General features: G+C 49.0%; 1 protein-coding gene across 1 annotated transcript in view; it reads right to left on the bottom strand.

Moving 5' to 3' along the window:
• The window catches only part of plxna2 (plexin A2), a 163,442-nt gene that overhangs the window by 104,531 nt on the left and 30,949 nt on the right, over window positions 1–27,962 (bottom strand). Inside the window, exon 3 of the mRNA XM_018760798.2 lies at window positions 24,827–25,009. Coding sequence (XP_018616314.1) covers window positions 24,827–25,009 — 183 coding nt within the window. The remainder of the gene's footprint in view (window positions 1–24,826; window positions 25,010–27,962) is intronic.

The raw sequence follows: 27,962 nt of genomic DNA, 5'->3' as shown, positions 1-27,962 counted from the left end.
GTTTACCCATTTATACAGCAGGGTACTGGGGTTCGAGTCCCGCTTGGGGTGCCTTGCGACGGACTGGCGTCCCGTCCTAGGTGTGTCCCCTCCCCCTCCAGCCTTGCTCCCTGTGTTGCCGGGTTGGGCTCCGACTCCCCGTGACCCCGTATGGGACAAGTGGTTCAGACAGTGTGTGTGTACAGCAGGGTATTCTTACTGTGTCAATTCATGGCGAGTACGTTCATCGGGAGTACGCAGCAGGAGGGGTAAAAATGTGCCCCCCATGCCGTCCATCAGTGCTGTTACTCCTGGGTGCACGGACAGATGATACGCATATGCACAGACGGTGCTCCCCACATGACGATCCGTCGCCCTGTCGCTTGTGCTTTGCGGCCCCTCATTAGCGCCCTGGCCGTCCCAAATAGACCGCGGCGTGACGGGGGAAAAGCTGTGTCACGGGGCCCCGGAGGGAGAGGGGAGGGCTGATCAAGGGGGGGATAGAGGAAGCAGAAGGGGAGCATCGGCAGGGGTCTGTGGGGTTCATTAACAAAGACGGCGACACAGGGACACAGAGAGAACAGAAGGGGATTGATGCCGATTCCGAGTCCTCTGGCAGGCTGTCGTCTTTCTTCTTTGAGCCCCCTTCTCTGCTTACCCCTCCCCGCACCTCCCTTTGGATCGCGGGATATGAGCGTACTGGGCTTTCGCCAACAGACACCATCGCACCAGATATGTAGGGCAGCGCCATTAGGACATTAGTGCCGGTCAGCGCTCAGGGGCGGCGCATGTACACTCCAGGGGCGGGGCCAGGGAGCCCTGCTGGGCTGCCCGATTGGTGCATGGTCGGCAGATCATAGGATGGGTAGGAAGCGCTGCACCACTAACCTCATCTGTCAGTGCCCTTCGGGTGTGTATGTGTATGTGTGTGTGGGGGGGATGACCCCTAGTGTTGTCTGCTCACTTGCTTCCTCCAAGCCTGTACAGAAGGAAAGGTATCTTTTGAAAGAGGTCCTCCACGTGACCACTTACATGACTACTGGACACGTTCAGCAGTGGAGACGGTTATATTCCAGCTTCGGTTTGTCTCGGGTTCATCACCTGCATTGTGAGCTGTGTCCTCTCCCTGTACTTCCTCTATGAGCTCATGTCTCATTCTGGCGCAGCGAAACCATGTGGTTTCTGGGCTCTCTCGGCCCCAGCCGCATCGGTCCCTGTGAAATTATGCCCTGCCGTAAGTATTGGTGCTCTTTCGTTCTCCCGTTTTACATCTGGGGACTTCCTGAGGGAAACAGAAACAATGACTAAAAACGAAAACGAACCTCAGCAGCAGCCTGCAGAGAATTCTGGAAGTAAGGCAGGGATGAGGGTCCGACCCCAGACTTGCCCTACGTGTGCCACACAGGTAGGTCGCACTGTTTGCACAGCTGAGAGTGAAACCAGTGCACTATGCTTACGGGGGCACATCTATTTCCAGCCCCCACCAGTCCAGCCGTGTTTTTACACTGGTTGACCACAGACTCCATGGAGTCGCCTGAACTTGCGCCAAGTGCACACTGTTTTCCCCAAAAAGAATTCTGGTTTCTCGTATCTTGCCCCCCCCCCCCCCCCAACGCACACACAGAAGCAGAGGTTTCCAGCCCGGAGCAGCCATGGAAGGTGGTGGAAGTGGGATTCGACCACCGATTTTGATCACTCTCCTTTTGTTCACAGACCCCAGATAAGTCTCTGTGTCTGGGGGAAGGGGATGGCGGTGGAAGGGTGTTCGCTAACAGTTCCAAACCATTAATTTCTTAAACATAACACTGGGCCCTTACCTCTAGAGCACTTCCCCTCATAAACATTTCCCTTACAGGGAAAATGTATGAATTTCTTGCCAAATACATTCTGCCATTAGAAAGCAAAACAACATTTTACCTTAATCAAAAACAGTTTGACTTTTACTGTTACAGTAATAATATTACTAAGGATAATAATTTTACTTTTTATGCTAACAAAAAGAGGGCAGCAGGTAGTGTAGTGGTTACATTGCCTCCTTTGCACTCATTGGTTGCAAGTTTGAATCCCACCTCTTGCTGTACTACCCTTTGTCAAGGTTATTACCCTGAAGTGATACAGTAAAAACTATCTGGGTAATGTAGGTGATTTAACATTAAGGGTTGCTTTGGTGAAAACTGTCAGGTAAATGAACAAAGGTAAAATTGCACAAGAACTTCCATCCATCCAGTGTCAACAACCACTTGTCCCCGGGCGGGGTTGTGGCAAGCCAGAGCCTAACCCAGCAACACGGGGTGCAGGGCTGAATGGGGAGGGGGACACATCCAGGACGGGATGCCAGTCCGTCTCAAGTCACCCCAAGCAGGGCTCAAACCTCAGCTAATACTGTTACACAAGTAAGTTGTCAGAAAACTGTGTCTAAAATGCAGGTAAAATTTACGGCAAAACATATGGCCACATAATTTCCTGTGGAGTGCAGAAGTCGCAAGGGGGTTCTGGTGGGATCCCACGGCTACTCCTTTCTGGTAGAGTATGGGTGGAGAACATTGGAGAGGTATGATGGAAAGCACAGAGACAGCCTACCCTGTGTACCATGTGTATCCCGTGAAACCTCGGTGACAAGCCTTTGTTGGCAAAGTACATTTCCACAGACAAGGAGTCTGACATAGTAGATGACTTTTCAGAGACAATCAACACAAAGGGCAATATCTAATAGGTTAGCAATCGTAAAATAACACAAATAGAAAAACATAAAACACATACAGTAAATACTGCACTATACAAGCAGTACAATTACTTAAAGGGAAGTGTACGAGAACATGTAATCTAAGCACAGCTGGCTACAGAGATGGACAGGGTGCAGGCGCCTTACGAGAGGCATGGGGGAAGAGTGTCATGGTGGGGTCAGGGTGTTGTGGGGAAACTTTGAGATGCGACTCTCTCGCTGCTAAGAGCAAAGTATTGTAAAGATAAGGAAAGAACCAGCAGAGAGTGTGTGACCCCTTAATTCACCGTGACCCCTTAATACAGACCAGCCGTCTCTCAGTGCTGATCTATATTCAAATCCTTTCATACAACTCATCACTGATTTTTTTGCATAATTTCTGTTAAACTTCTTTCTTTGACCATGGGGATCAGTTGCGTGGAGCACATATGCATCCCCACTGTGATGGGGCATAAGGACTGATTGGAGTGCACGTACATAACATTGGACAAAAAAGATGTGTGACAATATATATGGGGATTCATGTGTCTAACAAAAACCTTATTTGATTCTCTGACCTTCTTAGTCTTCAAGAGAGGCAGGCTGTGTTGCTCAGTTAAGTCTCGTGGTGTGAGGAATCCAAGCCCCCCCGACTATCTTGGCCCAAAGATCACAATGCCTACTAGAGTGAAGAATGGCCCTCCCAGCAGAAGGAAGCGTCACCCGAGCTGCAATGTTGGCAAAGGGCATCTTGGTTCTGTCGGCTTAGCGTTTGGGTGTAGACACATGGGCTCAGCATTGATAGTCACCGCACAATATGCTTTCCCCAAGCCAGTGGCAGGACAAGGCCATTTCCTGCGTATAACCTCATACTGAGAACTGTGAGGATAGATAGATAGATAGATAGATAGATAGATAATCTTTATTAATCCCAAATAAATCTGCATATTGAATGAAGGTTTAGTTCTGATGGTAAACCAGTTCTCTTAAAACAGTGAACATCTGGCTGACAGAAGTCTAAAAGAGTTTAAGACCAATATTTCTGGTCCTATCAAAGCTGTGCTTCTTCAGGATTGTCATCCTTGGGAGTGATGGAGATGGGATTGACCTGCCTTTCCTGGTGTTAGGATGGCCTCTGCCCTTCTGCCTACATTATTTATGTCTCTGGAACTCAGTGCCCCATGTGGGATTATTACCAAGGATCAGATAGAGACAGGAGTCTGGCTCTGAGATTTTAATTGGACCAGTGCATCTGGGGGTTCCTCCAGGTCTGATCCCTGCTGGGTAGTGCCAGCCAGGTGGATCAGTGGTCCAGACTCGTGGCACTGTCGAAAAATGAGTTTGCTTTCTGGTCACATTATCACCCCCTGTCCACACTCTTCCCATTGGCCGTGTGAGCTGCTGTGACCCAGTGTGTTACAGGTTGACCAATGACTGCTGCAGCTATCCTGGGTCAAGACTGGTTGTCTCCCTCGGTTTCCCTGGGTATTTCTGCTCCCTGAGCCCAACTGTGATCTCCTTGTACATCCAAAACAACCAATGTCCCTTCTGTGTGTGGGACATATCTGCTGGACCGGAGGAAAAGCATTACAGCCTCCCTCCTTCCTGAACCCGGCCTCTCCATCGTTACATGCAAATGCTATTTGGGAACACACGGTGACACAGCAGCTAAAGTGCCACACACACACACACACACACACACACACACACACACACTTTCAAAAGACCCCCCACTGCAAAACCATAAGAAATAAAGGGGCACCGGTTCCCTCTTTCTGTCCGCCCTCCATCACCCATCGCAGTCTCAATGACTGCTCACGGTCGCACGGCTTTGGGGGAGTACTAGCAGAGCGTTTGGGGAGAAGGAGGGCGGTTCCCGTTCCATAATTCAATAACACTAATCTCCAGTGAAGGGGCAAGGAAGCAGGCAGCGCTGGGGCGGAACTAACCGGCTGGAGTGGGAGGAGGGGGGTGGCTGTGGGGAACAGGCCCAGCTGACAACCCACCCGGAGCGCACGCCTCGGCTGGGGGCATGGGGGTGGGGTGCGGAGAACGTGTGCGGTCCAGCTGGCCCGCCGTTACCGTGGTGAATTATCACACTCGATTGCTGCGCCGTCTCGGTGAGGGCCCAGGAGGGAATGGGAGCTCCCCAATCGATCATCACCGGGACAAATCAATCACCTGCCCGCTAATGCACCGTGACGCCACCCATCCACACCTGCGTGCAACGCCATTCTTTATGACAACAAAGCAATGCTCCTATGCCAACCTGCTACCTTCTCATATTTCTTATCCCTTGACAGAAGGAAGACAGCTCCTGCTGAGATGAAGTTTTTAGGTCAGAACTCGATTTCTCCTATACCCGTACACACACCCACAGCCCACATTGGAGGGATGGCAGCTTCCCCCTTCTGGTCAAATACCCCCCACTTTAGTCCCATCAGTGCCGCCCGATTAGCGCCATGCTTTGTCCGAACACTCGTTAAACAATCACAGCCGTCGCCCCGCCTTGTTATTGTTCTGGTTTTAATTGAGGAGCCGTCAGCCATAGTCTGGTCTGATCCCTGGCCTCATTAATCCATTTCCACATGGGGAGCAGAAGTAATCCCAGCTGACACACAACGTTCTTGCGACGGCCCCTAAACATTGCAGAAACCGATGTTGCCGTAGCACACTGGACCTTGACGGTGTTTTGAACTTGCACCTGCTGTGACTCACGGAAGTCAGGGGGTCATTTTGTTGAGTCTTACGGCAGGTGCTCACCTATTTGGTGGCCATTCCGTTCAGTTACCTTCATTTGTTGAGGAGATGCTTTTGTCCAAAGTGACTTACAATGAGCACTACGTAGTATTTATTTTTACACATTGTCACTCAAGGTCACTTGCAGTGCTAGATACGGTAAAATATACTACCTACAGTCAATCATTCATTTATATAACAGAACAACACACAGGAACACGCAATTTAGAGTCTCAAATCCCCCTGAAAGGCATGTCTTTGGACTGCTGGAGGAAACCAGAGAATGCAGCGAAAATCCACATGGTCACGGAAACTCCACACAGACCGAACGGGAATTGAACCCACGTCCTCTCACACCACCCAGCTGCTGTGAGGCAACAGCACTACTTGCCGCACACCCCTTTGCCATTAGTATCCCATTTGCCTCAATAAAGCCAATTGCCATGTAACGGTGTCTGAGAGGCGTCGAATCGTGCAGGTAACGGCAATGAAAAACAGCAACAGCGCAATAACAGCGCTCCGTCTGGGATTTCAGCTCACAACCTACTGGTCAACAGTCCATTTCCGAAAGCACTGTCCCATGAATCAAGATAAAAAGTGGGAGAACTGGGAGTGGTTCCTAGAATGGCCCGAGGGAAAGATCTCTACCAGTGTTAGAATTTAAAAAAAGAAACAAAAACACGCCCTAGCCCGCAGTGAGCTCTCACAGCGGGGTACGACTCCACGTCCCCCAGTCTGACAGAAGACTTGACAGATCTGTGACAACGTGCGCCGGAGGTGCCCGGTGTGGCCAGATCTTAATCCGCTTCAGCACATGTTAAATACATTTGCGCAAGAGCAGAATGAGGCTGTGAAGAGGATGAATGAAGCAGAGCGATGTAGTCTTTGCAGTGCCAATCTAAACACGCCATCATGCATCCCCCACCCCCGTGCAACTGTCTCTCACCTCACCTCACCCCAGCAATGCTAATAAACCACAGGGGACAAAATGAACCCACGGAGCTTGATCTGGAGCAGGCACGATGCTAGCATCACAGAGGAGACCGCAAAATTGTGCACAACACACAAACTGGAAATCAAAGGCTATCATTACAGAAAGGAGAGAGACGCCAAAAATCAAAAAAAAAAAAAATGTCCTGAGGCTAAACTAACAAGGTCGCCTTAAAAAGCAGTCTGTTGTTGCCAGGAATGCGGAGCTAAAGATCTTGGGATGAAATGCATACATTCATGGAGAAAAAGGTGAGCAAAACCCGCAGGCCTTCTATTCAGTTAAATCCTAAATCAACACATCCATCACAGCGGCAGAGCGATGCCGTCGAATCCAACGTTTTCGCGACAGCTGACGGCAGCCCCCCTCTTCCCAGCGTTCCCACGCAGAGACCCTTCGGACGCACTCAGACGAGCCCCCTGCCTCAATGAGGCTTTTCCTCCATGACTTGTGTGAACGGTATTGGCTCAAGTCCTAGTACTGGCACCACTACAATTCCACCCTTCTTTCTCTTAGCAGGCCGGAGCGCGAGTAGCGACCAATCGGGGACCGGCCAAAGAGGAACCAGCCAATCGGGTACTTGCTAATCACGAAACAGCCAATCGTGAGGCAGTTGGCACATCGACTCCCTCTGGAACTTATGTACACCGTGAACCAAAGTGGGAGCAAGAGTTCCTTCCTGGACACCGGATCCCGGACGATAAAAACACGATGGTCTTCATCGAAAATGACTCATTTCAGTGGGAGGGAATGGCTGGGTCACGGGGTGAAATATTTTAATAACTTCTTTGGATATCTGAAGCATTCAAGCCTCGACACGTAGCTACACGTGCTAGTCAGTGTAACAGCAAAGAGCGTAACCCTTTCCGCAGATTGCTGCGAGAAAGGGTACGGTTGTTTTCCCCCCATTCTTGTGGGAACCTGTGATGCTATCTGATACCTGCTTAAAAGGCAGACGCAGATGATCCTCACAGTTTGCCCTGAGTCATGATTTGAAGAGCACGCTATTATTTCAGTCAGAGGGTACTTCGAGAGTACATTAACAGTGTAAACAGGATGCATTCCAGCACAACAGCACATTGGAAAAAGAGCAGAGGGTTGAACAGAAAGAACAGAACCAAAATACAGCCAGAGGTCCAAAATGAGGCCAGACAGGGGAGTAGGCTTTGCCGCCGCAAAATTACTCACTGCAGGAAAAAACAATAGAGAAATGAGCCATGAATGGAACAGGGATGAAAAAAAAGTCTTGTGACCTCTCCATCCCTTTCCTGTCAACAGCAGAGTCATAATTGGCAATAAGTGAGAATAAAGTCTGTGTGTGTCTTCAGACAACTCCCTATAACGCCTAATTAGGTTGTAAGGCGACGTGGTCCAGTACGAACCAAGGCTTGAGCACTATTCTGAGACCCCCCTTCCGTTCCTTATCATCACCACCACAAGGCCAAACAAAGACTCTGAACAAACTTTTAGAGGAACGGTTCCAATGGACCGGATGGCCAGAGAAGCCGTAGGTGTAAAGGTACGGTGAGATCACACCTTCTGAGCAAACACATCTATCCAAACAGAAATGCGCTCCAACGGCTCGTTTTCTTTACGGCGCTTTGTAGGGTATCCGTTTCGGATTAGTCCTTGGATTCTTTCGGCTTGTTAGTCCCTACGAATGCCGTCCCTGCTTCTGTGATGCATACGATTTCCATGGTGTACAGGTACAGTCTGCACAGAGGTCGAAGATCGTCTGAGTCAAATCTGCTTCCTTGAATGAAAAGCGCCACAGGAACACAGCCAACATGACTGAACGGTTTCTCCGTGTTGTCCCGTTGCTTAACTCGGGTCCCTCTGTGCAATGTGAACAAAATGTTAAAAAATAAATAAGCAAATTAATGAAATAACATTCTCTTTCCCTGAAGCAGGATTCTTTGCTGAGAACAAAATACCTAAATCTCTCCCCACAGCTCCCTCAGGCTGTAATGAAATCAAAATATATGTATTTTTTTTTCCCCCCCATTCTTTTCACTAAAAGCCCAAACTTAGCCGTATCTCAGCCGTCTCCAAATGTCACACGTACTTACAAGCTGGGGTACGAGAACAGAGCCAGCGTAGGGGTTGGGTTCGCTGTGGGCAACTGTCAGCCGAACACTAAACATCAGATCCCTGCACCTCAGCACTTTCTGCCCCAGCTCACCTCGGGGGCAGAACACGCAGAGTCCACCTTTGGCAGCAGCCTCCAGTGGTACAGTGCTTTACCAGGATGAAGCCACAAAAAAAGAAAAACAGATAAAATTAACAGCTCTTTAGTTGCACTTAATCTTTCTACACTGACAAGTGCAATAATGAGTAAAGAGGTTTTTTGGCTATTTTCCACAAGGGTGCTGATTGCTGAGGATCCATTTGTTAACCCTCTGCCAGCTGTTTTCAGCCTGCTGTTGCGCTTGTCGAACCACCCGAGCTCTTCGGGGTTTTCACTTTCCATTGAAACTTTCGGCTGTAATTACCGCAAGCTAACATGCCGCAAGTGACCTGCGCTGGCATTTGCAATTTAGTGCACGCAAGCAGTTCTGTGACATTTCAGCCTCATATAAATTTTGAATACAACGGCTAATGACAAATATGATACTGATGTGCCACTTTGTGTACCGCAGAAAATGCCGTGCAACAGGCTCGCCAACATTTGGCGGACACATGAGCGGCCCGTTAAGCGTCAGTTTCACCTCCTTTGTGGAAGTGGACCGTTGTGCGCTGAGCTGTATATGGTAACAGCGTGCTTTACGAAACAAACAAAGGTGCCCGTGGAAGACAGAATACCACCAGACTCCCCTTAGGCTGTTCTCCTTAAGCTCAGTCTCCACAGAGAATCAATGCTCTTGGGGAAGACACCACGCGCCTTGGGTAGCCAGGCCTTTGGGTCTCCTAACAAATAAAAGTTTCTTGAGCCAAGCCCTGCACTGCATGGTCCCTGTCCCTTCGGATGCAGGGCGGCCTGCTGCCCATATGGCTGCCCCCTCGGATTAAGTTAAAAAGCCAAGGTGCACAATGCGCACAGAGGCTGGGACCATTAAAAACCCATTAATTGTGAAGTGAGCCTCTTTATGACAGCGGTATGCTAATATTTTTTAAAGCTGAAGGGTGGAAAAACAAAGAGGAGAGACCAGGAGACAAAGAGGAGAGGAGACAAAGAGAGGGAGAGAATATGAAAGGGAGAGGTAGAGAAAAAGAGAGCCAGGGCTGGGGGCTCGGGGTAGGGGGGAGGTCTTGTGTGTGCCGCCCTGCTGGAGTGTAACAGGCCTCAATGGGTCGCGGGCACTAGTGTGTGTGTGTGTGTGTGTGTGTGTGTGTGTGTGTGTGTGTGTGTGTGTGTGTGCGCGCGTGTGCGGAGAGCGCTGCCTCAGGCACAGCACAACAAAGAGGTCGGCGCTGCGGAAAGCACCGAGTCTGAAATTAAAGCGACAAATCTTTCGACTCGCACCCCCCAGCACCCCCTCCGCTTTTTTTCGGACGGGTCCTCACTTTTTGGCGAGGGCTGATAACGAAGCGGGTGACGGAGTGTGTCGTCTCCCTCTCGGCTCCCTGAAAGTACCATGAAAGCGGTGGGACCCCACAGGGCGTGCGGCGGGTGGGGACGGAATAGCACTGCCAATCCTCAGGGCTGGTGCTTCACGGCCCATAAGGGGATTTATGGTTCCGCCGACAAATGCAGAGCGGTTATGCGTTTATTTTTACAATCAACAGCAACAGATCATTTCACATTACATAAACCTACACTCGGTACAACAGTAGCCTTGCGCTGTGGGCCATGTCAAAGCAAGGTAAATACTCTATAAGCCTAAAAAAGGCAATGTGTTCTGAATGGATACGGCATTACTGCACTATTAGCTGGTCCGTAAAGACCGCCTTACTGCGCACAGCACACGATCCGCAACACATAAACGGTGACTCATACAGGAGCCCAGCAGGGGCGGCTCTTGAGGACGTGCAACGCTCACTCGACATTCCAAGCCGCGAAAACCACAGCCAAGTCAACACATGCAGGAACCTCACTGGGCAAGTTCTGCGGAAGGTCAGCTGCCGCTCCAGGGCCAGCTCGGCACTCCGAAGACGTCACGTGAGGCCGCCCGGCGGCGGAGCCGGTTTGCTCAGCACCCCCCGCAAGGCGGAGGGAAAAGTTTGCAGTCGCTCGCCCTCGCATGGCGGTTTGGTTCTCTCCGATTGGCACGGTTCCCTTTTTCAGACACAGAAGTGTGACAGGTTAATGGGGGTGTTCGGGGCCCCGCGGGGCAGCTTTTCAAATAAGACTTTTCTCAGCAACATTCCTGTCGGCCCCTGGGATCGGGAATCCGGGCAGCATTGGCAACCCCTTGAAACAATCGAAGGGGGAGAACGAGGGCTTCCAATCTGCGGATTGGTTGAGTTTTGGCTTTCGCTGCAAGCCTTTTCTGAAGGACCCCAGAGGGGGAAAGTTGAGGAGATGGACATAATTAGAAACAGGCTCCCAACAATAAACCAAACCACACACACAGAGGAAAGTCGGTGCTTTGCATATTTGGCTCAGGGGAAAGAGCCCTTGTGGAGACATCAAAATGTAATGAGGAACAGGCCGCACACGATAGAGAGAGAGCGCATGAAAAAATTAATGGACCTGTTAGAGAATACCACAGCTGTCTGTTTTTGTCTCTGCACTAAGGCTGTTTTTATTTTTGTTGGGTCTTTTGTTTTCCACAGTGGAAGTGGTTTTTATTCGACTGTCTGAGACTGCCCAGCCTCGTCTCGGTCGCACGTCTGGTCTGGCTGAATGAGAAAGGCTGGTCCCTGCAAGCAAGGCCACAAAGTGATGCTGTCTTCGCTTCTGGTAGAGGAGCAAACCCAAATCCTGCCCTCGATGCTATTCAAAATGGCAAAATCATCTTGGAAAACTCGACAACGAAGCAGGAACGCGGATGGGGGCATCCGGCAGGCTGCCTTCGGGACGATGGCTTCCTCTGGCAGCGAAGTAGCACCGAGAGGAAGATCCCTGGTAACACCATGTTCTTTCCTTCCTCATTTTTTTTCCCCCCAAATCATTCCCATGTTCTGTGAAGGAGTACGCTGTCTTTCCATTACAGTCAGGGAGCAGAAACAATTTCCTTTCTGTCACACGACATGAAAATCAGCATCTGGCACAACCGTGCAGCAGCTAAATCACAACACACATTACTCTGTTGCAAACCCCTGAGGTCTAAATTATTATTTTTCTGTCACCAGCGGACAGAGCTGGGGTGCCCTTGCCTGCGACTGTCTAATGACCTCCGCTGTATGCAGCCCCAGCGGCAAAAACCTCTGACTTGGTTTCATTTACCAAGAAGAAATAGTGGGATATTCCTGAGAAACGGTAACTTTCTTCAAAACAATGCCAAAGGCAGCCAAACAAACTTCAGATTGCCTCGGATTTCAAAAAAAAGAGATTTTGCTGGGGAGCCTATTGATAATTCCAGTTTCCTCTTTCCAGTCAGAGAGGAAGGAGCAAAGGGAGCAGGCGGTGCGCACGTCGCGGGACACGTGCCTCCTCCGACAGCGAAAGCCGAGACGACCGACTGCCATTAATCTCATCACCTGCACTTTGCTCGCCTTGTCTGTTTAACCGCAGCCACGTTCCTGTACTAGAGTACGAGTGCATCCCGTTTCAGCGGGGTGAATCCCAGCTCCCCACCCTCCACATCACATCTACACGCAGCTCAACATAGCACTGCAGCTCAACGGCGTAGCCTGGGCTGCTGTATTGGATCGGTTTCAGCGCCGTTCAGCTCTTTCATCTCGACTCCATCTCCTTTGCAAGAAGCATTTTTTTAACACATCAACATAGGCTGCGCTGTTTGTACAAGGTCAGTCTATACGTAGAGTTCAGGATGATTGCAGAGGTTCAGCATATTTCAAGGGAGAGCACTGAATAGTCACAAACTCCATAGGACTCACCATTACGCACACACACACACACACACACACACACACACACACACACACACACACACACACACACCTGTTCCCTCCTGTACGTTTCCCATTATAAAACCAATTTGCAGCCTGTCTGCTCTGTCATGTGAGGTTCTGCCCTCCCAGTGGCATCTGGCCCAGGATTCCCCAGATGAGGGTAAATCCACAGTTGTACAGGGAACCGGCGCGTGGCATAGCTCACCCACTCAAGCGGCAGTGTTGACCCCGGGTGATTACACAACCCCATTTCCAAGAAGTGGCAGCAGGAACAGGGACAACCACACCTTATCCCTGTGCCCCAAGCACTACCCACCATACCTGCTGGTTATTTCTGGAGAGGAATTAAGGTAGACCAGCACTGTGGAGACCCATAGCAACGCTTGGGGATGCAAGGGGCACAGAGACTGTCAAAAAGACAAGTTGATCTGAGATGTGTCTGTCACAGAAACAGATACAAACCATCCTCTCACACACACACACACACACACACACACACACACACACACACACACACACACCCTGTCGTTGTGACTCTATCTCAGTGGTAATAAGAGTCAGGACCAGGAGGGCCGTGGAGGGATGCCTGGCGCATGTCTGTCAGTTTTCAGGCACAGACACCCAAAAGCGCCCAAGGAGCTGGAGGGGATGAAGCGCCTGGCAGCACTAGCTACCTGTCCTCAGGTGAGCCAGCTTGTTTGCCTCCATTAGGAGACGAGTAGACAGGTGACAAGAGGGACAGCACATCCCCCGAGGCTCTGCTGAGCCAGCAGCGGGCCCTACAACCAAACCTAAAAAATGTATTACAGCCATTATACGGCTTCTGCACTCACTTTGGCTGTCACTGCACGCTCAGCTAAGGCTCCCTCCCTTTCAGCAGTCGTATCGGCCATGTTGCTGCAGCCACGGTATCAAGGAACAACCCGCCGTTTCCCCGAGAAAACCTCTCGGGTCACTGACCTAATCCGGGCTGACAGCCACAGCGCAAGGTACTCGATTGCGGGAAGTGTTCCGGAGCGTGACGGACACACCGAGACAGCTTTCCCCACAACCTCCTCTTAAATCATGAAGGGCTTACACGGTTAAATAATCATTTCCAACTTCCCAAACGCAGTCGTAATAATAGAAGGGTGACATTCCGCTACCGTGCGCCATCTGTGCAACTTGCTTAATAATTGTGTCCAAATTGCTGTGGTGCTTTAAATAACAACATGGTTTTTCTTGAGGCGGTTCCTAAACTGGAAACTGTGCCTTGATGATGTATATTCATCACCCAGTGATAATACACCCTAGAGCCGCTGCTGCTGCTGTCTCAAGGGTTCATGACCTGACCTCCTTCCGCCCTGACCCCAGCGACACTGTAATGGTGATGGCCCGGCCTCAACGCTACCGCAGCTCTCAGGATCACGACTTGGAGCAGAGACCGATCATGAGGCTGCGTAAGGGTAGGGTCGGGGCATTTGGTTGCTCTCCACCACCCCTTTGGGGAAATGCACATGGTGGTTTTGTGCACAGCGGCTAGGGGTTGCCGGCAGCGGGCAGAGAGTCAGGCTCCGGGGCTCCGTAACACTGTTTACTGCAGTGTCCGCCGGTAAAACAAAGGCGGCTGGAAGAAAGGTAGGGCAGGGGAAGTCAGGACAGGCTGTCACTTCCCATTAAAAGCTGATGTGTGCTCATCCAGCAGACAGCTGCGCTAGAGAGACAGGGAAAACAGGCATGTCTGCTGCCCGTCATCACATTTCTCTTGCCGAGGTGGACAAGGGAACCAGGAAGCAGCGGAGCTGTGAGTTAAGTAATGGCTTTTCCCAGACGCTCTGACTAGAAACATTATTACAAGACATTTAAAGGCATCAGGGTGAATTAAATGGTTGGTGTAGAAAAAATGTACCCTTTTTTGTCCAGTTGGTCTTTGGTGCTTACCTTGTACTCTTGGAGTTGCTGGTAGTGAAGTAGTTAGAGCCTCTTCCTTCAGACCTATGTTTGAATCCCGCCTCTTGCTACAGGACTCTTAATCAAGGAAAATTGTTCCTAAAAAAATATCCACCTCTATAAATGGGTAAGTAGTAGTCACTTTGTAGAAAAGCATGTGAAATGTAAATGTAAATGTATCGCTGTCACGGTGCTTTAGTACTAGTGCTTACTTGCATTATTAGTAAGGACAGTTGTGGAAAGGATACCTGATATCACGCGACCAAGCTTGCTTGGTCTGGTGTTCCTACAGATACGGTAATAGCAGTTGAGGATCATATATACTCCCTTGATAGGTAACAACATTTAGAGCAAAACTGCCAAGCTCAGCATTAATCTAAAAATCAGCGACCAATCTTCACTTAAATTGCCAATGTTCTCTGTTTAAAGTCAGTTCTCTCGTGAGCAAATCTTCCAGGAGATGCGGGCTGGCCAGCCGTGAGAGATGCTGAGTGTAAGTTCACTGCACAAGCAGAGCTCAGGGTTGACTAACAGAGCTAACGGAGCCAGAAGAGGCACAAAGTCGACCGAATGCACTCAGAAGTCCCGACACGTCTCCGATAACACTGGCTTTTTTGTAAGCGGACGTGTTAGTGAGGATAGGTCTATGCGTGAGTCTGGAAATGGAGAACTCCTGCTAACTGAGAGGGTGCAGTCTTTGATGGGGATGTGGCTCGCTGTCAGAGTTTCTTCTCTGTGCCGCTCGTCACGCCGTGGACCACAAGTTTGACACGTTCACCAAATGAACGAGAGAGAGAGAGACAGATGGAATATGCATGCAATGGGTGTAAAACACTTTAAATATAGTGCATACATATAAGTATGGTGGTACTTTTAATGGCCAAGGAAGTTGAGCTGCCATCTATTTGAAGCGCCGGAATGAAAAGAGCTTTGAAAGCTGCGCACCACTATCCGCTCTTGCCAACACACAACAATATTACTCTTTTGTTTGACTGCCTTCAAAAAGAAATACTTCTGACTCTGCGTTTGTGTGCTTACGGCCTGGCGGACACTTCATCTAGGCATCCTCATTGCTTTGGCTCCGCAGCTTGAAAAGGAAAACAGGAGGGAAACAACAAGACTCCGAGAGTCGGGAGACTCTTTACGGAAATAAACGCACGATGGCGTTTTAAGTTTTACCCAGGAAAATCTGAAGGGGCACACCGGGTTATACGGGCTCCTGAGCAGTGTGCCTCCGCAGTCGGGGCTTCCTCTGTCGCAGAATGTGTACAAACAAAAATACAAATGAGTACATAAATGAATAAACACATCACAAAAACGGATGTGAGCTGACAAGTTGGAAAAGTACCCACGGGGCGTATGAATGTGTACAGTAACATCTCCTCTAAGTCGGAAACACTTTTCTGACAAATCCAGATGTTTTCCTTTCTGCTGCTTCCTTTTCTTATCTAATCCCCCCACCCCCATCCCGAAGCCATGCCATAATGAATTGGGTAGTCACAGTTATCCGACCCGATCGAGGGCTCTGCAGAGCAAATCGATATAACCTGGCACTGGGCCCACTGCCCACTCTGAGCCACGACACCAGTCTGTGAAACCGGATCCACAGGCTTTTTTCATCTCTCCTTCTGCTTTTCAGCAAAGTCAAGGAGCAAAAGGCCCTGTGCGTAACTCGGAGCAAACTGCGGTACACACAGATCGCTATGCAGAAAAGTCTAATGCAAACTGGAACTGCCTCTATTTCCAGTGTGGGACCAAAGGACACAAGTCTCTGTGTGTTTATTCTTCGCTATTCGCCTGTCTCTTTTGTCAGGCTGCTTTGAGCTGCGGGGACTCGGGAGTCTGGGCGATGAAAAAAAAGCAAAGGATGACGGGTGCTTCGCAGCACGACAACAGAGACACCGATCAGCGGGAGCAAAGCAGCTCCTGATAAGAATTTTGATGAATTCCAGCGGCTCCCCCCCATGGCACATGTATGGGCATATTGCTAGAGGAGGGGAGCGGGAGAGAGGCGGAACTTTGGAACACCGATACGTGGAAGCTAGACGTCCCGACCGGCGCCTGGTGCTCATGCTGCATTTGTGTGACATTCGGCTGATAGAATATTAAGAGAAAGGAGCAAAGTGTGGGTACCGCCCCATTACCCCTATCCTAGTGGCGTGAAGCAGAGCTGCTTCCTGTAGAACAAACCTCTCTTTGAGTGTCACAGACTCGCCACAGCCACAGGGCTCCTCGGCCCTTTCGCTTTTGAACCAACCGCATCGAACCGTACCGAAGAAGCGGCCGTCTGTTCGCAATATGACGACGGCGACTGGTTTTCCTCACTCGCTCAACGTTTGGCCTTCAGATGCATTAGAGGGAAGACGAGGATCTGGACCGCAAATCCTGTTTGAAGTGGTCTCCCCCTATCCCCACCCCATCAATTCCAGTAACGCTGCCATCAACGGAAGCAAGAGCCGCAGGATCGAGTGCCAGAAGGAGGGCCATTCCCACATCACCATCCATCCCCACACGCATCATAGCGAAGCCCGGGAAGTCCCGACACTTACACCTTCGTGACACATTTCGCATTGCGGGTTCGTGCCGCTACCTTCACATCTAGCTCAATTAGTGGGGAAATTTGCACTCATCAGCAGTAGGTTAATTAATTTACCTTATAAAGTTGAGTCTAATTATAACATGTGCCCAAGGTGTAACATGATATTCTCACGCACAGACACGGATACATGTCCAAGGCGTGCTGCTCCGAGGGCTCGCTTTGGGAAAAGAACAAGATGGTTAACCGTGATATCGGATATAAATATAAACACGTTTGTGGGTGTGTGGGGGGTTGTGCGTACACACATTTGTGTGTGGGGGGTGCATGCTAAACGGGTCAAAGCGCTTGCATAAGATATGAGAAGCACTGAAACTGTTTTCTTTTTTTTTTAACAAATGCATTTACATCTGTGCTTCTAAGTGTGAATACAGAACAGGGGACCAAAGCCAGTGAACAGCAGAGGGAGGAAGACAGAGGGGGCTGTTTGCATCCCCAATAAGATCATGGCTGTGTGTCCACTGCGCTGGGGGAGGACAGAGAAGGCTGTGTGGAACAACAGCAAGTAGACAGCTGGCCTCCACCAGGCCCTTGGAGGAGTGATGGTGGGTGGGGGAGGGAAGAAGGCTTGTGATGGAACAACGGCAGGGTGGACGGCCAAGGTCTCAGGCGCTGGCGGATTCTACTCAAAGCTCCCAAAAGCCCCAGTTGGGGAGGGAGGAATTGGGTGCTTTGAAGCCTGCCACCTCCTTGTCCAATAAAAGGGGTCAAATAGCGAGTGCCGGTGGGTCAAGCGGAAGCCGTCCTCCGAGAAGGTCAAGCAGAGGGTGTCCTGCGGAAAGGGACGATGAGCCGTTTCCAGAGGGGGCCGGATCAGACGGAGGAGCTTATCAGCAAGCACACACAACACCAGTCCCTCTCCACTTTGGGGCCCCCTTGCACTCGCAGCCACACCGCGCCACTGAAGGAGATTCGAGGGTACCAGACGATCAGACCTTGACCTGTGTGTTGGGCAAACCTAGAGAGCAGTTGTGGATTAAAACTGACGGTCAGAAGCGGACAGCGACTGAAGAAACGTCCCCATGAGCGTGGCTTGGCTCCTCTTCAATCGCGCCCCATCCCCGTCTCCTCTCCCCACACACCTCCGCCGATAGACGGCAAGCAGCGGGAAAAAAAACGGGGTACAAGGACGAAGTTTGTTCTGCTGAAACATTCACCGAGCAAAATGTCGCTCACAGTTATTGCCAGCAGGCAAATTGAGGCTGAATTGCCAAGTGTAACATGATTAGGAAGATTGCTCGCAATCTCACTGGGAGAGTGGCTGGCACTGCAATACTGGCAGCAGTCATTTTAGATTCATAGCTCTTTTTCAGAGCCGCCATTGCTTTTCACACACATAGTAATTTCAGATCTGTCCTTGTACTGAAATAGATTAACAAAATTATTTTGCTTCTTCCATCGAAAACACAGGATCCTGGATAACATTGGAAGAAGAGAAAATAGAATTATATTTCAGGGGAAAAAAAAAAAAAAAAAAAAAAAAAAAACGTGATCGGAGTTTCCCGGCAGGGGCGTGTGGTGGCGCAGTGGGTTGGACCAGGTCCTGCTCTCTGGCAGATCTGGGGTTCGAGTCCTGCTTGGGGTGCCTTGTGACGGACTGGCGTCCCGTCCTGAGTGTCCCCCTCCCCTCCAGCCTTGCGCCTTGTGTTGCCGGGTCAGACTCTGGCTCGCCACAACCCCATCTGGGACGAGCGGTTCCAGACAGCGCGTGTGTGTTGAGTTGAGAACTAATGTTAAAATTAATTACAGGATGGGAAACTGCGAGCGAGCAATATTCACTGTGTGAGTAAGTAAGTAAAACAATGCAAATAATTTTTTGCAGAAATTCTTCAGGGCAAAGATGTAACAATAAAGCAGTTTAATATTGGCCACACTAGAAGGGATCACTGTAATCCTTTTCTTTTTTAAATTTTGGCATACCACAGAGGGGCCATTTCTGCACTTGACAAAACACCAATAATCAGAGCCACCATTCTGAGCTGGCGAACGACTGGATGGCCATCTGGCCAAAAACATGCACCGTTGGCAGTGTAAGATTCGGAGTCTACTGACAGACATGCTCCGCCAGGGCAAGTCTGCTACTGGAAGTGCACAGCGTCTCCACACTGGGACAGAAGTCTCTCCTGCACTCTCAGGATCCAGCTTCGAATCTTACATCCCGCTGTAGTACCCCGAGAACTGTTACAGTAAAAATTACCCAGCAGTAAAAATGGGTAAAACACTAAGTATGTTGCATTGGAGAAATGCGCATCAAACAGCATAACTAACACTATACCTGCCTTTGGTCTGGCTTTATTAACAGGTCGGAAAAGACACGTCCCGTCTGCTGTAAGAAAACGGTTGTGCACCGTGTGTGTGTGTCTCTGTGTGACTCGAGTACCTTGTTCTCCACGTAAAACTAATTTTCACACAAATTGTTTCTGGTTAACAAATCATGGACCAGCTACTATGCCTTTTTGTTATCAGCATTCTTTTGTACTACTACTAATTTTTCTTGCAGAATAATGTCCAGTATTGAAGGACTTCCTGGCATTCCAATACATTTTTTTTTTTTTAAAAATCTCTTAATAATCATCATTTGTAGATATCAAGTGGAGGGGTTACTGTGTGTATGCATGTGTGTGTGTGTGTTTGTCTGGGCACCTTTTGGCTGCCCCCGCCTCTGTGGCTGCAGGACAGGTTGTGGGACAGACTCGGCTCTGTTTGGAGCTGGGTATTCCCCACGGGGAACAGGACCACTCTTTTCTCTTGTTGCCATGAGCCTCAGCTGTTGCTAGGAGCACCATCTCGCGAGTTGGTTGGACTGTGGCTTCCGGCAGGCCCGGCTGTGGTAGTGGAAGTGGGAGTGTTTTGTGGGGAGTGAGACGCTGAGTTTTTCCTTATCCCTCATGTTATCCTCATGAGGACCTTCATTGCCCCTATTACAAGGCCCTCCAGGGGTCCCCAGTAGCAAATAGTGGTCGAGGTTTCAGAGGAGCATAGGCCATCCGATAAGAGCACCTGATCATTGAGGTTAAGAGTGGGGGAGTGTGCGCCCCCCTGAAATGGTGCACAGGGGTCACAGTGCTGCTTTTCCTGGGGTAATCCCTACAAAAATAGCAGCCTGGGGTAGATCTGGCCACAGATGGGGGATGGAGGCTTGGAGGAGAAAATGCAGAGATGGAGATGGAGACGAGGAGCAGCTGTCCTCCTCATCCTCTCTATTCCCTCATGCAACCCTGACCTGGCTGGGTACTCATGTTGTGGGATCAGCTTGGGCCTCCTGTCAGGGCAACAATGTCAGCAGCCAAATGAGCGGGACCTGACTACAACATTAACCAGCTCGCTGGGCCACAGTTGTCAAATTAACCATATGCTGTTGCTCAAAAATCAAAGGGGTGCACCTGAACCTGTCTCTCAAGTGCCCTCAGTCTCGGTGCCAAGTAACTCTTTGGACGAAATTATGATTATTTATGAGAGCACAATGAAAGGAATCAATTAACCAAGGGTTGTAAACAGCTTGATTTACGGTTCTTTTTTTCTGCTAATCTTACAGGCAAGTCCAATTTTGTCTGGAGACATGAAACACACTTCTGTCAGGTGCTAGAACAAAAGGCACTCAAACTAAATTTATTTGTTTTGCTCATGCTTTTCTCCAACCCAACTTACAATGTTACGGTTACAGTTATTACAAGCTCACAATCGTTTGCCCATTTGCACAGCTGTGTAATGTTACTGGAGGAATTTTACGGTAAGTACCTTGCTTAAGGGTACTACAGCCGGAGATGGGGATCAAACCTGCGACCTTCAGATAAAAAGGCAGCAGGTCTAACCACTCCGCTACCAGCTGTCCCCAGTACATGCCCTGGAAAGAGTGAAAAGGGGGTGCTGGTCAGCTGTGGCAACTTATAAGCAAGTGTGTCTTGTCTTGACCTTTGACCCATGTCATAACTAGTTAGTCTCTGAAAACACTTTTGCTCAACACCATCCCAACCCTCAATTCCAGAAATGCCCCTTAGAGAACTTACAGAATGCTGCTGCTGAGATATTGACCTTCCTAAACATTCCCATGTATCTCAACTCCAGAGCTCTCACCATTGGCCTCCTGTTGCTGCTCGTGTCAAGTTGACGACTCTTCTTAGAGTCTACAAGACCAGCAAGAGATCTGTTCCCCAATATCTACAGGATCTAATCACTCACTATGTCCCAGTCAGACTTCTACACTCCTCTGCCTGACTGTTTGGTGGTCCCTTGCACAAGAGGTCCGAAAATCAAAAGCCTAAAGGTTCTCACTTCTGGCTGCAATACGCTGGAAAGAGCTCCTTCTGTCACTCAAGACTGCTGAATCCCTCTCAAAATTCGAGAAGCGTCTTAAAGCACATTTGTTTCAGGTCCCGATCTATCATAAACCTTGACTACTTAGCCGTTAATGAAATAAGAAACAAAAACACAACTTATCAATTCCATATACTGCAGTTAGTGTAATGTACGTGAGCATGAACTGTGGCATTGGCCAAATTCACTTTTCACTTCTGTTTTCTCAGAGTTGCATGTGGGTTTGGAGAAAAGTGTCTGCCACATGAATAAATGACATAAAGCGCCGCTCTGTTCCTTGCAGAGCAGCGACTTTTTACATCTCATTTTATATGTGGCTTCCCCACCACCACAGAATCAAAGCGATTCCCCAGGATGGTTCCTGCTTCATTTGTTCCCCTCCTCCACCTAACCACGCCACAAGTTTGGCTTGCAGTGCTGGATGATTACATTTCGCACCGGATACCCGATGAGCATTTGGACACAGCCAGTTCTCCGGCAACAGCATCCTGCCTGGATCCACACCGTGCCCTGTGTACAGTTTGTGTGGCCTACTTGCAAATTCTCATCCCACATTCAGATTTATCTCCCAGCTAAAAATCAGTCAATACAAATGTGGCATTAGTCACTGATCTAATGTTCAAACATGAACAGTCAATGGTGCAGGCCCTTAACCGGTTACAACATAGTACTGCCAAGCAGTGACAAAATTGAGGTTCACAAAAACACAACTATTATTTCTTATTTTAACTGATGCATTTTTCGGAAGCAACTTACTAAGGAGGGTTTGTACGTTAAACTACTTACAGTGATTTACCCATTGAGAGCTGGGTAGTTTGTACTACTAAAGGAAAGTGCCTTGATAAAGGGCAATACTTCAGAAATGGGGATTCGAATCTGGGTCCTCTGACTGCAAGGCATTGACTCTAAACACTATGCCACCTGCTGCCCAGGGTAAGATTTCATAAAATGCATTAGAAAGGGCAGTGTGGTGGCACAGGTATTCGTGGAATGGATAAATGAAAAATATGCTTTTATTGACTTTTCTGAACTTGAAAAATTTTAAGCTGACGGGAAAAAACTACTAAAGATGTGCGAAATGCAGCCTTGTTTCTATGAGGTGCACCTGAAGGTCAGTGTTCCCCTTTGCCTGATTCCCCAAACAGCGTGGATGGTGTTCTCTAGAGATGGATGAGTGCGTGAGTGCCGTTCACGACGACTCCCTGACATCTACAGCTATAAACAGCTGTTCAGCTCACCCCCCACCTCCCCGCCCCACTCAGGACACTTCTACCCAGCCGTGGCTCTTGTCGCTCACATCAGTCTCTTTTCAGCGACTCGGTCACGTGCCGGAAAACTGTCGGGAGCAGCAGAACCTGCAAACATAAGCCTCCCTTTCCATGCTCTACCAGAGCCGTAAAATAGCAGCAGAAACAGCTCTGTGGGGACAGAGAGGCAGCGTGTGAGAAAGTGGGGGGGGGGTCAGGATGGGGGGGTCTTTGGGAATGGAGCCAATCCAATTACAGGCAGCAGCGCCGGGCGGCCTGGCGACTCGAACTACACTAAATTCACATTTCAGTAGACTCTGCTGCTTCCTCCCCGCCTGCCCTTCTCTCTCATTGGTTGGGGTGGGTAGGCTGGCCGCATGTACGCAGCATGGCTAAGTCGTTCATCCTCTGCTGTAGTGTCATCTAAAGCACATCAAACCCCGCAGAGTAGCTCTGTCATGCAGCTCTGTCGTTCAGTCACCAAAATAAAATAAATATCATGGGCTTTTTTCTCTTCTGCCCCCTCCCCTCCTGGGCCCGAGGGCTGGCAGTGGCTTATCATCCCACTACAGTGGGAGCCGAGGATCAGGCCAAGCTCGGGAGCGCTTGGCAGGTCCGTCGGCACGGCGACTCGTGGAGTCATCGCCTGGCTGGTCGAGGTTTGTCCCCAGGCGGAGAGCTCGGGGGGCCACACCGCCACGCCTGTCGGCACACGGCCCCCTTCCTGGCTATACTGTACCCCCCCGCCCCACCAGCCCCCATTCTGCACTTGTGTCCTTCCTCCTCCCACTGCGGGATCAGCGCCGGCTATGGGCCTCCCGTCCCATGTGCTTTTCCGGCTCAGCGGGACAGGGAGTCCCTCGAATCCCTCAACACAGGAGAATGCTACTGTGGGTGGGTGTGTGTGTCGGGGGGGATGGGGTGGGGCGGGGCGGGGGAGGGTCTGTCTCATTCAATTTAACCATGTAGAAAAAGGTTATAAATAATTTAAGTAATTCAAATAAGAGGATTACACAGTTAGGAGCACTTTAAGCCCCCATACGCATGTGTTGTGAAATAAATAAATAAATGTGCCCCCAAGTCTGCATGCTGTGGAAGGACTATTAATGAATTGAGTGTCATAAGAACAGCCGCCATAGAAGTACCAAACGCCTCCCTTCCCCTCTTCCTCTACGCCCCTCTCCCAGGGGAGGCAAAAGGGAAACCCAGAGGAAAGTCCTCACAGCACAGCTGCCGTCACTCAGGGCCCCCTGTGAACCAGCAGTCAAACTGTGTGGCGTGGTAACGAAGGCTCCGTACTGAGCGGGAAACAGCCGGCCCCAGCTGCCTTGGCCACGGCGGAGCGTGGGGGTAGGGTGGCACGGCCCCCGGCTCACATCAGAGCCCACCGATCAAACGTGGCGCCTGTTCTACGATATGGAGAGCGGTACGGGCAGGAGGCGCCTGCGTTCATTCATCGATCAGCCGGACGGATGAGCACACAAACAAATCGTGTGGATGTGCAGTGAGCTGCGGACCCATAGGGTGGTCAGTCTCATTAACCTTTAAACGAATCACCCCTAGCAGGAGGAATGGATGGTAACGTGAACGCTTTGGGTGCTCACGCTCTCTCTGGTCATAGTAAATCTTGTTGAAAAGCCACTGAAATTAATAGGGCTGAGAAGGTTATCCGCTGTTATAGCAGCGAGCTTCAGAACATACACTCGGCCGCACACTGCTGAGAACAGCTTGACCGAAGCAAGCAGACCACAAGCACTCGTCTAGCAGAGGCCTTTCTGCAAAGCGACTAACAGTGATTATTAACTAGTATTTATCTAACACCTTTATCAAAGGTGACTCACAGCATTAGATACACTGCACTGAACTCTCTACAGTCATTCACACATCTGTACAGCAGAGCAAGTAACACAAACACACTAACTCACACACGTTACGGACAATTTGTAGTCACCGGTTCAACTGAAACACCTGTCTTTAGACTGTGGAAGGAAACCAGAGCACCTTGTTGAAATCCACACGAAGACACGGTGACCACGAAAATTTCACACAGACTGAGCCAGACTCAAACCCATGTCTACATATACATCCCGGGTGCTGTGAGTCACTAGCGCTACCCACTACACCACCATGCGACCCATCAACACATAGCCCTGTCAACCCACCACACACATGTTGTGTTCCACCATACATCATACCAAGAAAACAGCCATGTCACATTTGGGACCCTTCAAAAGCCCCATTTTCATGGTGACTGGTGAACCCCAGCCTCTGGAACACATTGATATGCAAGCTATCCAACATGTGTGTGTTCTGGCATCTTCACTACATTGCTGGTATTAGAGGAACTGTCATAGGGAAACTTTTCTCAAGCTCACCTTTTTGAGGCGGCCGCTCTTAGTGCCCACAAAGGCGACGCAATAGCTGTTGTAGATGTACGAGGTCACCGAGGTCATGCGGTCCCGGGTCTCGGTGTACAGAGTGTGGCCTGTCACTAGCTGTGAGCCACCCAAGGGCTGGTTGATGTCCAGGCCGCAAAACGAATCATCGATGGGCACGGGCTGTGGAGAGAGAACAGGGAAACGAGTCAGTGGGGTAGTTTGCAGAGAGAAGTTGCTCCATCCTAGATATCCCAAAACCCCAAACCCCAGAGTCTATGGAAAGTGGAGAGATGGGGGAGGCATGGCTCGCTAAGGGAAATCACAGTGATCTTCTTCACCTGCGTCCCAACCACCAAGGTTTACAACTAGCACTCTCGGTTGCGAAGGTGTGTATGTGTGTGTAATATATGTGTCCATATGGCAGATGATCTACTGGGGCTGAGTGTTTGGAAATGACAGTTAAACAGATATCATAACAGTCTTGTTGTTTCATAAATGTGGATAATCTTTAGCCAAACACAATTTTTCTGACAGAGTGGGGTGTAAAAGCAGGTTGCCAGCAGCAGCAGACTAAACAAGCTTAACAATTTCAGCAGACGAAGCAATGTGTTAAAATGTGTGATATATTCCTACTGTCTGACTGCTTATGCAGATGCTGAAGAGGTCTCCATAAAACATTTGGCATTACTGCTTTCACTGCAAATAAAAAGTAAATGTTAGTCCATTCTGTGAAAAGTACTGATAATTAAAATAAATAGTAAATGAACGAAAAAAAAAAAAAGACGGAAAAATTTGCTCTAATAAAAAATGAACACCTTCATCCAAAAAAGAAATTTTTTCTGTAAGTGAAATCCCTTCTGTTGACACCGTAAAAAAAAAAAAAAAAAGTTGAGTGTTTCGCAAACAAATTTTATTTTCGGCGCTTACAAGGGGATTTTTCATATTCCCAGTTTTATTTTGGACAGTATTAAAATGAGGGGCACCGGCAAACATGTTGCACCACTGTGAGAAACATCCTGACAAACTGCTTCCACGAACGCCCAACGTTTCTCTTCCTCCATATAACGGATGCGATAACACGGAGGCACGAATCAAGATTTTCACCAGCAAATGGAGTTAATGGTCATTTGTCTTTCTATGGAGCCTAAATGGAGCAACAAGGCTCAGAAGGGCTCGGGAATGAGGAGACTGATCCAGTCATTTAGATCGGAGTTGCTCTCTGTCAGTGACTGGCTATGGCCTCAAAGTGTCAAGTGTTGTAAGGGTGTAGAGACAGCCTCCCCCCGCCCCAAAAACTCCTGGCCAACCTACCGAAGGGCTGACGCTCAAACGCCAAGATCATTGCCACAATCAAACTACGAGCCATAACCCCTGATTCATTGATCTGGAAAGAGAACTCGCTTGTGCTTTTCATGAGAAAAAAAAAAAAAAAAAACAACAATAAAGTTGAGGGGCATTAATGTTTCAGGACGTATGAACTTCCTCTTGTGGCATTTCCTTTTGTTTTCCTCTCCCAGAATAGCATGGGAAATATAACAGGGACCGGCTTCTTTATTATTCTTTACGAGGAGGGGGCAAGTGATGTATTACATTTAAAGCTATTCTGGGGGCTGAAATATACAGATGACGAAGGACGTTTTGAGGAGGTTTCAACTTCTGTGCTCACCGGATTAAGATGGCAGAACCCCACAGTGGGTTTAATCGGGTCCATCCATGCCGTGATCCCCTGAGTCTGGGAGAGAGCCTTACTAGTGCGCAACCTGCTCTGCGCCTCCGATGTGAATAGCATACGGATAGCGGAGCAGCTCCATCAATAAAACCAAAGCTTGGATCATTCTGCTCAGTGTTTATAGTAAGATTATTCAAGATTAAATCTTTCTGTAGAGCAGGCCAGCCAGAATGGGACACAAAGACAAGCCACCGAAATCCCACTCAGGCTGGTATGTCCTGTGAAAACACTGTTCTTTCGGTGCTGCCAAAGCCTTTAATCAAATTGGGGGATGCGCACAAGGATTTGGGAAATATTGAAAATTGGATCAAGTTGCAGTTAGGAAGCTGATGTAGGGAGAATCTGCTATGAAATGTGCAAAGAGCTGTGTTCAAGCAATGCCTGTGCAAATAAACAGCATCTCTTCCTTGGAAATAAAACCAGACAGAAATGTGTAGTGCAGAGCGAAGAACATAAATGAAGGTTTCAAAGTCAAAAAGTGTAAATTCTTCAATGTGTTCAGTTTGGAGGGAATAAATTCATTTAAGAGCAAATCAACAAATGACATACTTCAAACTAAAGCAAAAACGGTCTGTGTTTGCTGACAATTCTGGCAACAAGTGTCTAGCATTACTGAAAAATGCAGTTTTGTCTTTTTCTTAATGAACTAAGTGGCACAGTGGTACATGAGTTTGATCCCTGCTCAGTTTACATTTTTCTCTTTGGCAGATGCTTTTCTCCAAAGCGACTTCCAATGAACTCTACGTAGTGTTATGAGCCCACACACACCTTATTCACCGAGGTGACTTACACTGCTAGATACACTACTTACACTGGGTCACTCATCCATGCATCAGTGGAACACATACACTCTGTGTCACTCACACACTATGGGGAACCTGTACAACACATCTTTGGACTGTGGGAGGAAACCAGAGCACCTAGAGGAAAGCCATGCAGACAACATGCAAACTCCACACAAAGTGAGAGGGGATCGAACCCATGTCCTTGTGAGACAGCAGTGCTACTCATTATGCCACCTCTCTGCCCCGGTGGCAGCAATAATAATAGTAGTAATAAATTTATTAAAAAGCATAATTCGTTTGTTGCAAACACTAGACAGTGAGAAGCCAGTTTAGTTTTTGTCAGACTAATAAAATGACTTTAATATCCTGCTAGAAGTAACAATAAATTTAACTTTTTAAAGAGATCCTAATGTTTTTATTTGGCATTGCAGCTGCAATTCCCTGCAATGAGAAATATCTCCATTTCTTAACGTAATTTTGATTTCAAAGCAAGGGAGACCCTTCATCCCTACTCTGCGCTACAGAAATTACGAACACCTCATTTTATGCTCGCACATCACAGATCAGCGAGAAACATGTTTACGTCTGACCCCGACACCTGCCGCAAGGCAAACCGCGT

The sequence above is a fragment of the Scleropages formosus genome, chromosome 19 (genome assembly GCF_900964775.1).
Source record: "Scleropages formosus chromosome 19, fSclFor1.1, whole genome shotgun sequence".
Classification (NCBI taxonomy): Eukaryota; Metazoa; Chordata; class Actinopteri; order Osteoglossiformes; family Osteoglossidae; genus Scleropages; species Scleropages formosus.
The sequence above is the reverse complement of the archived record's forward strand: the minus strand, read 5'-3'. Positions and strand labels throughout refer to the sequence as shown.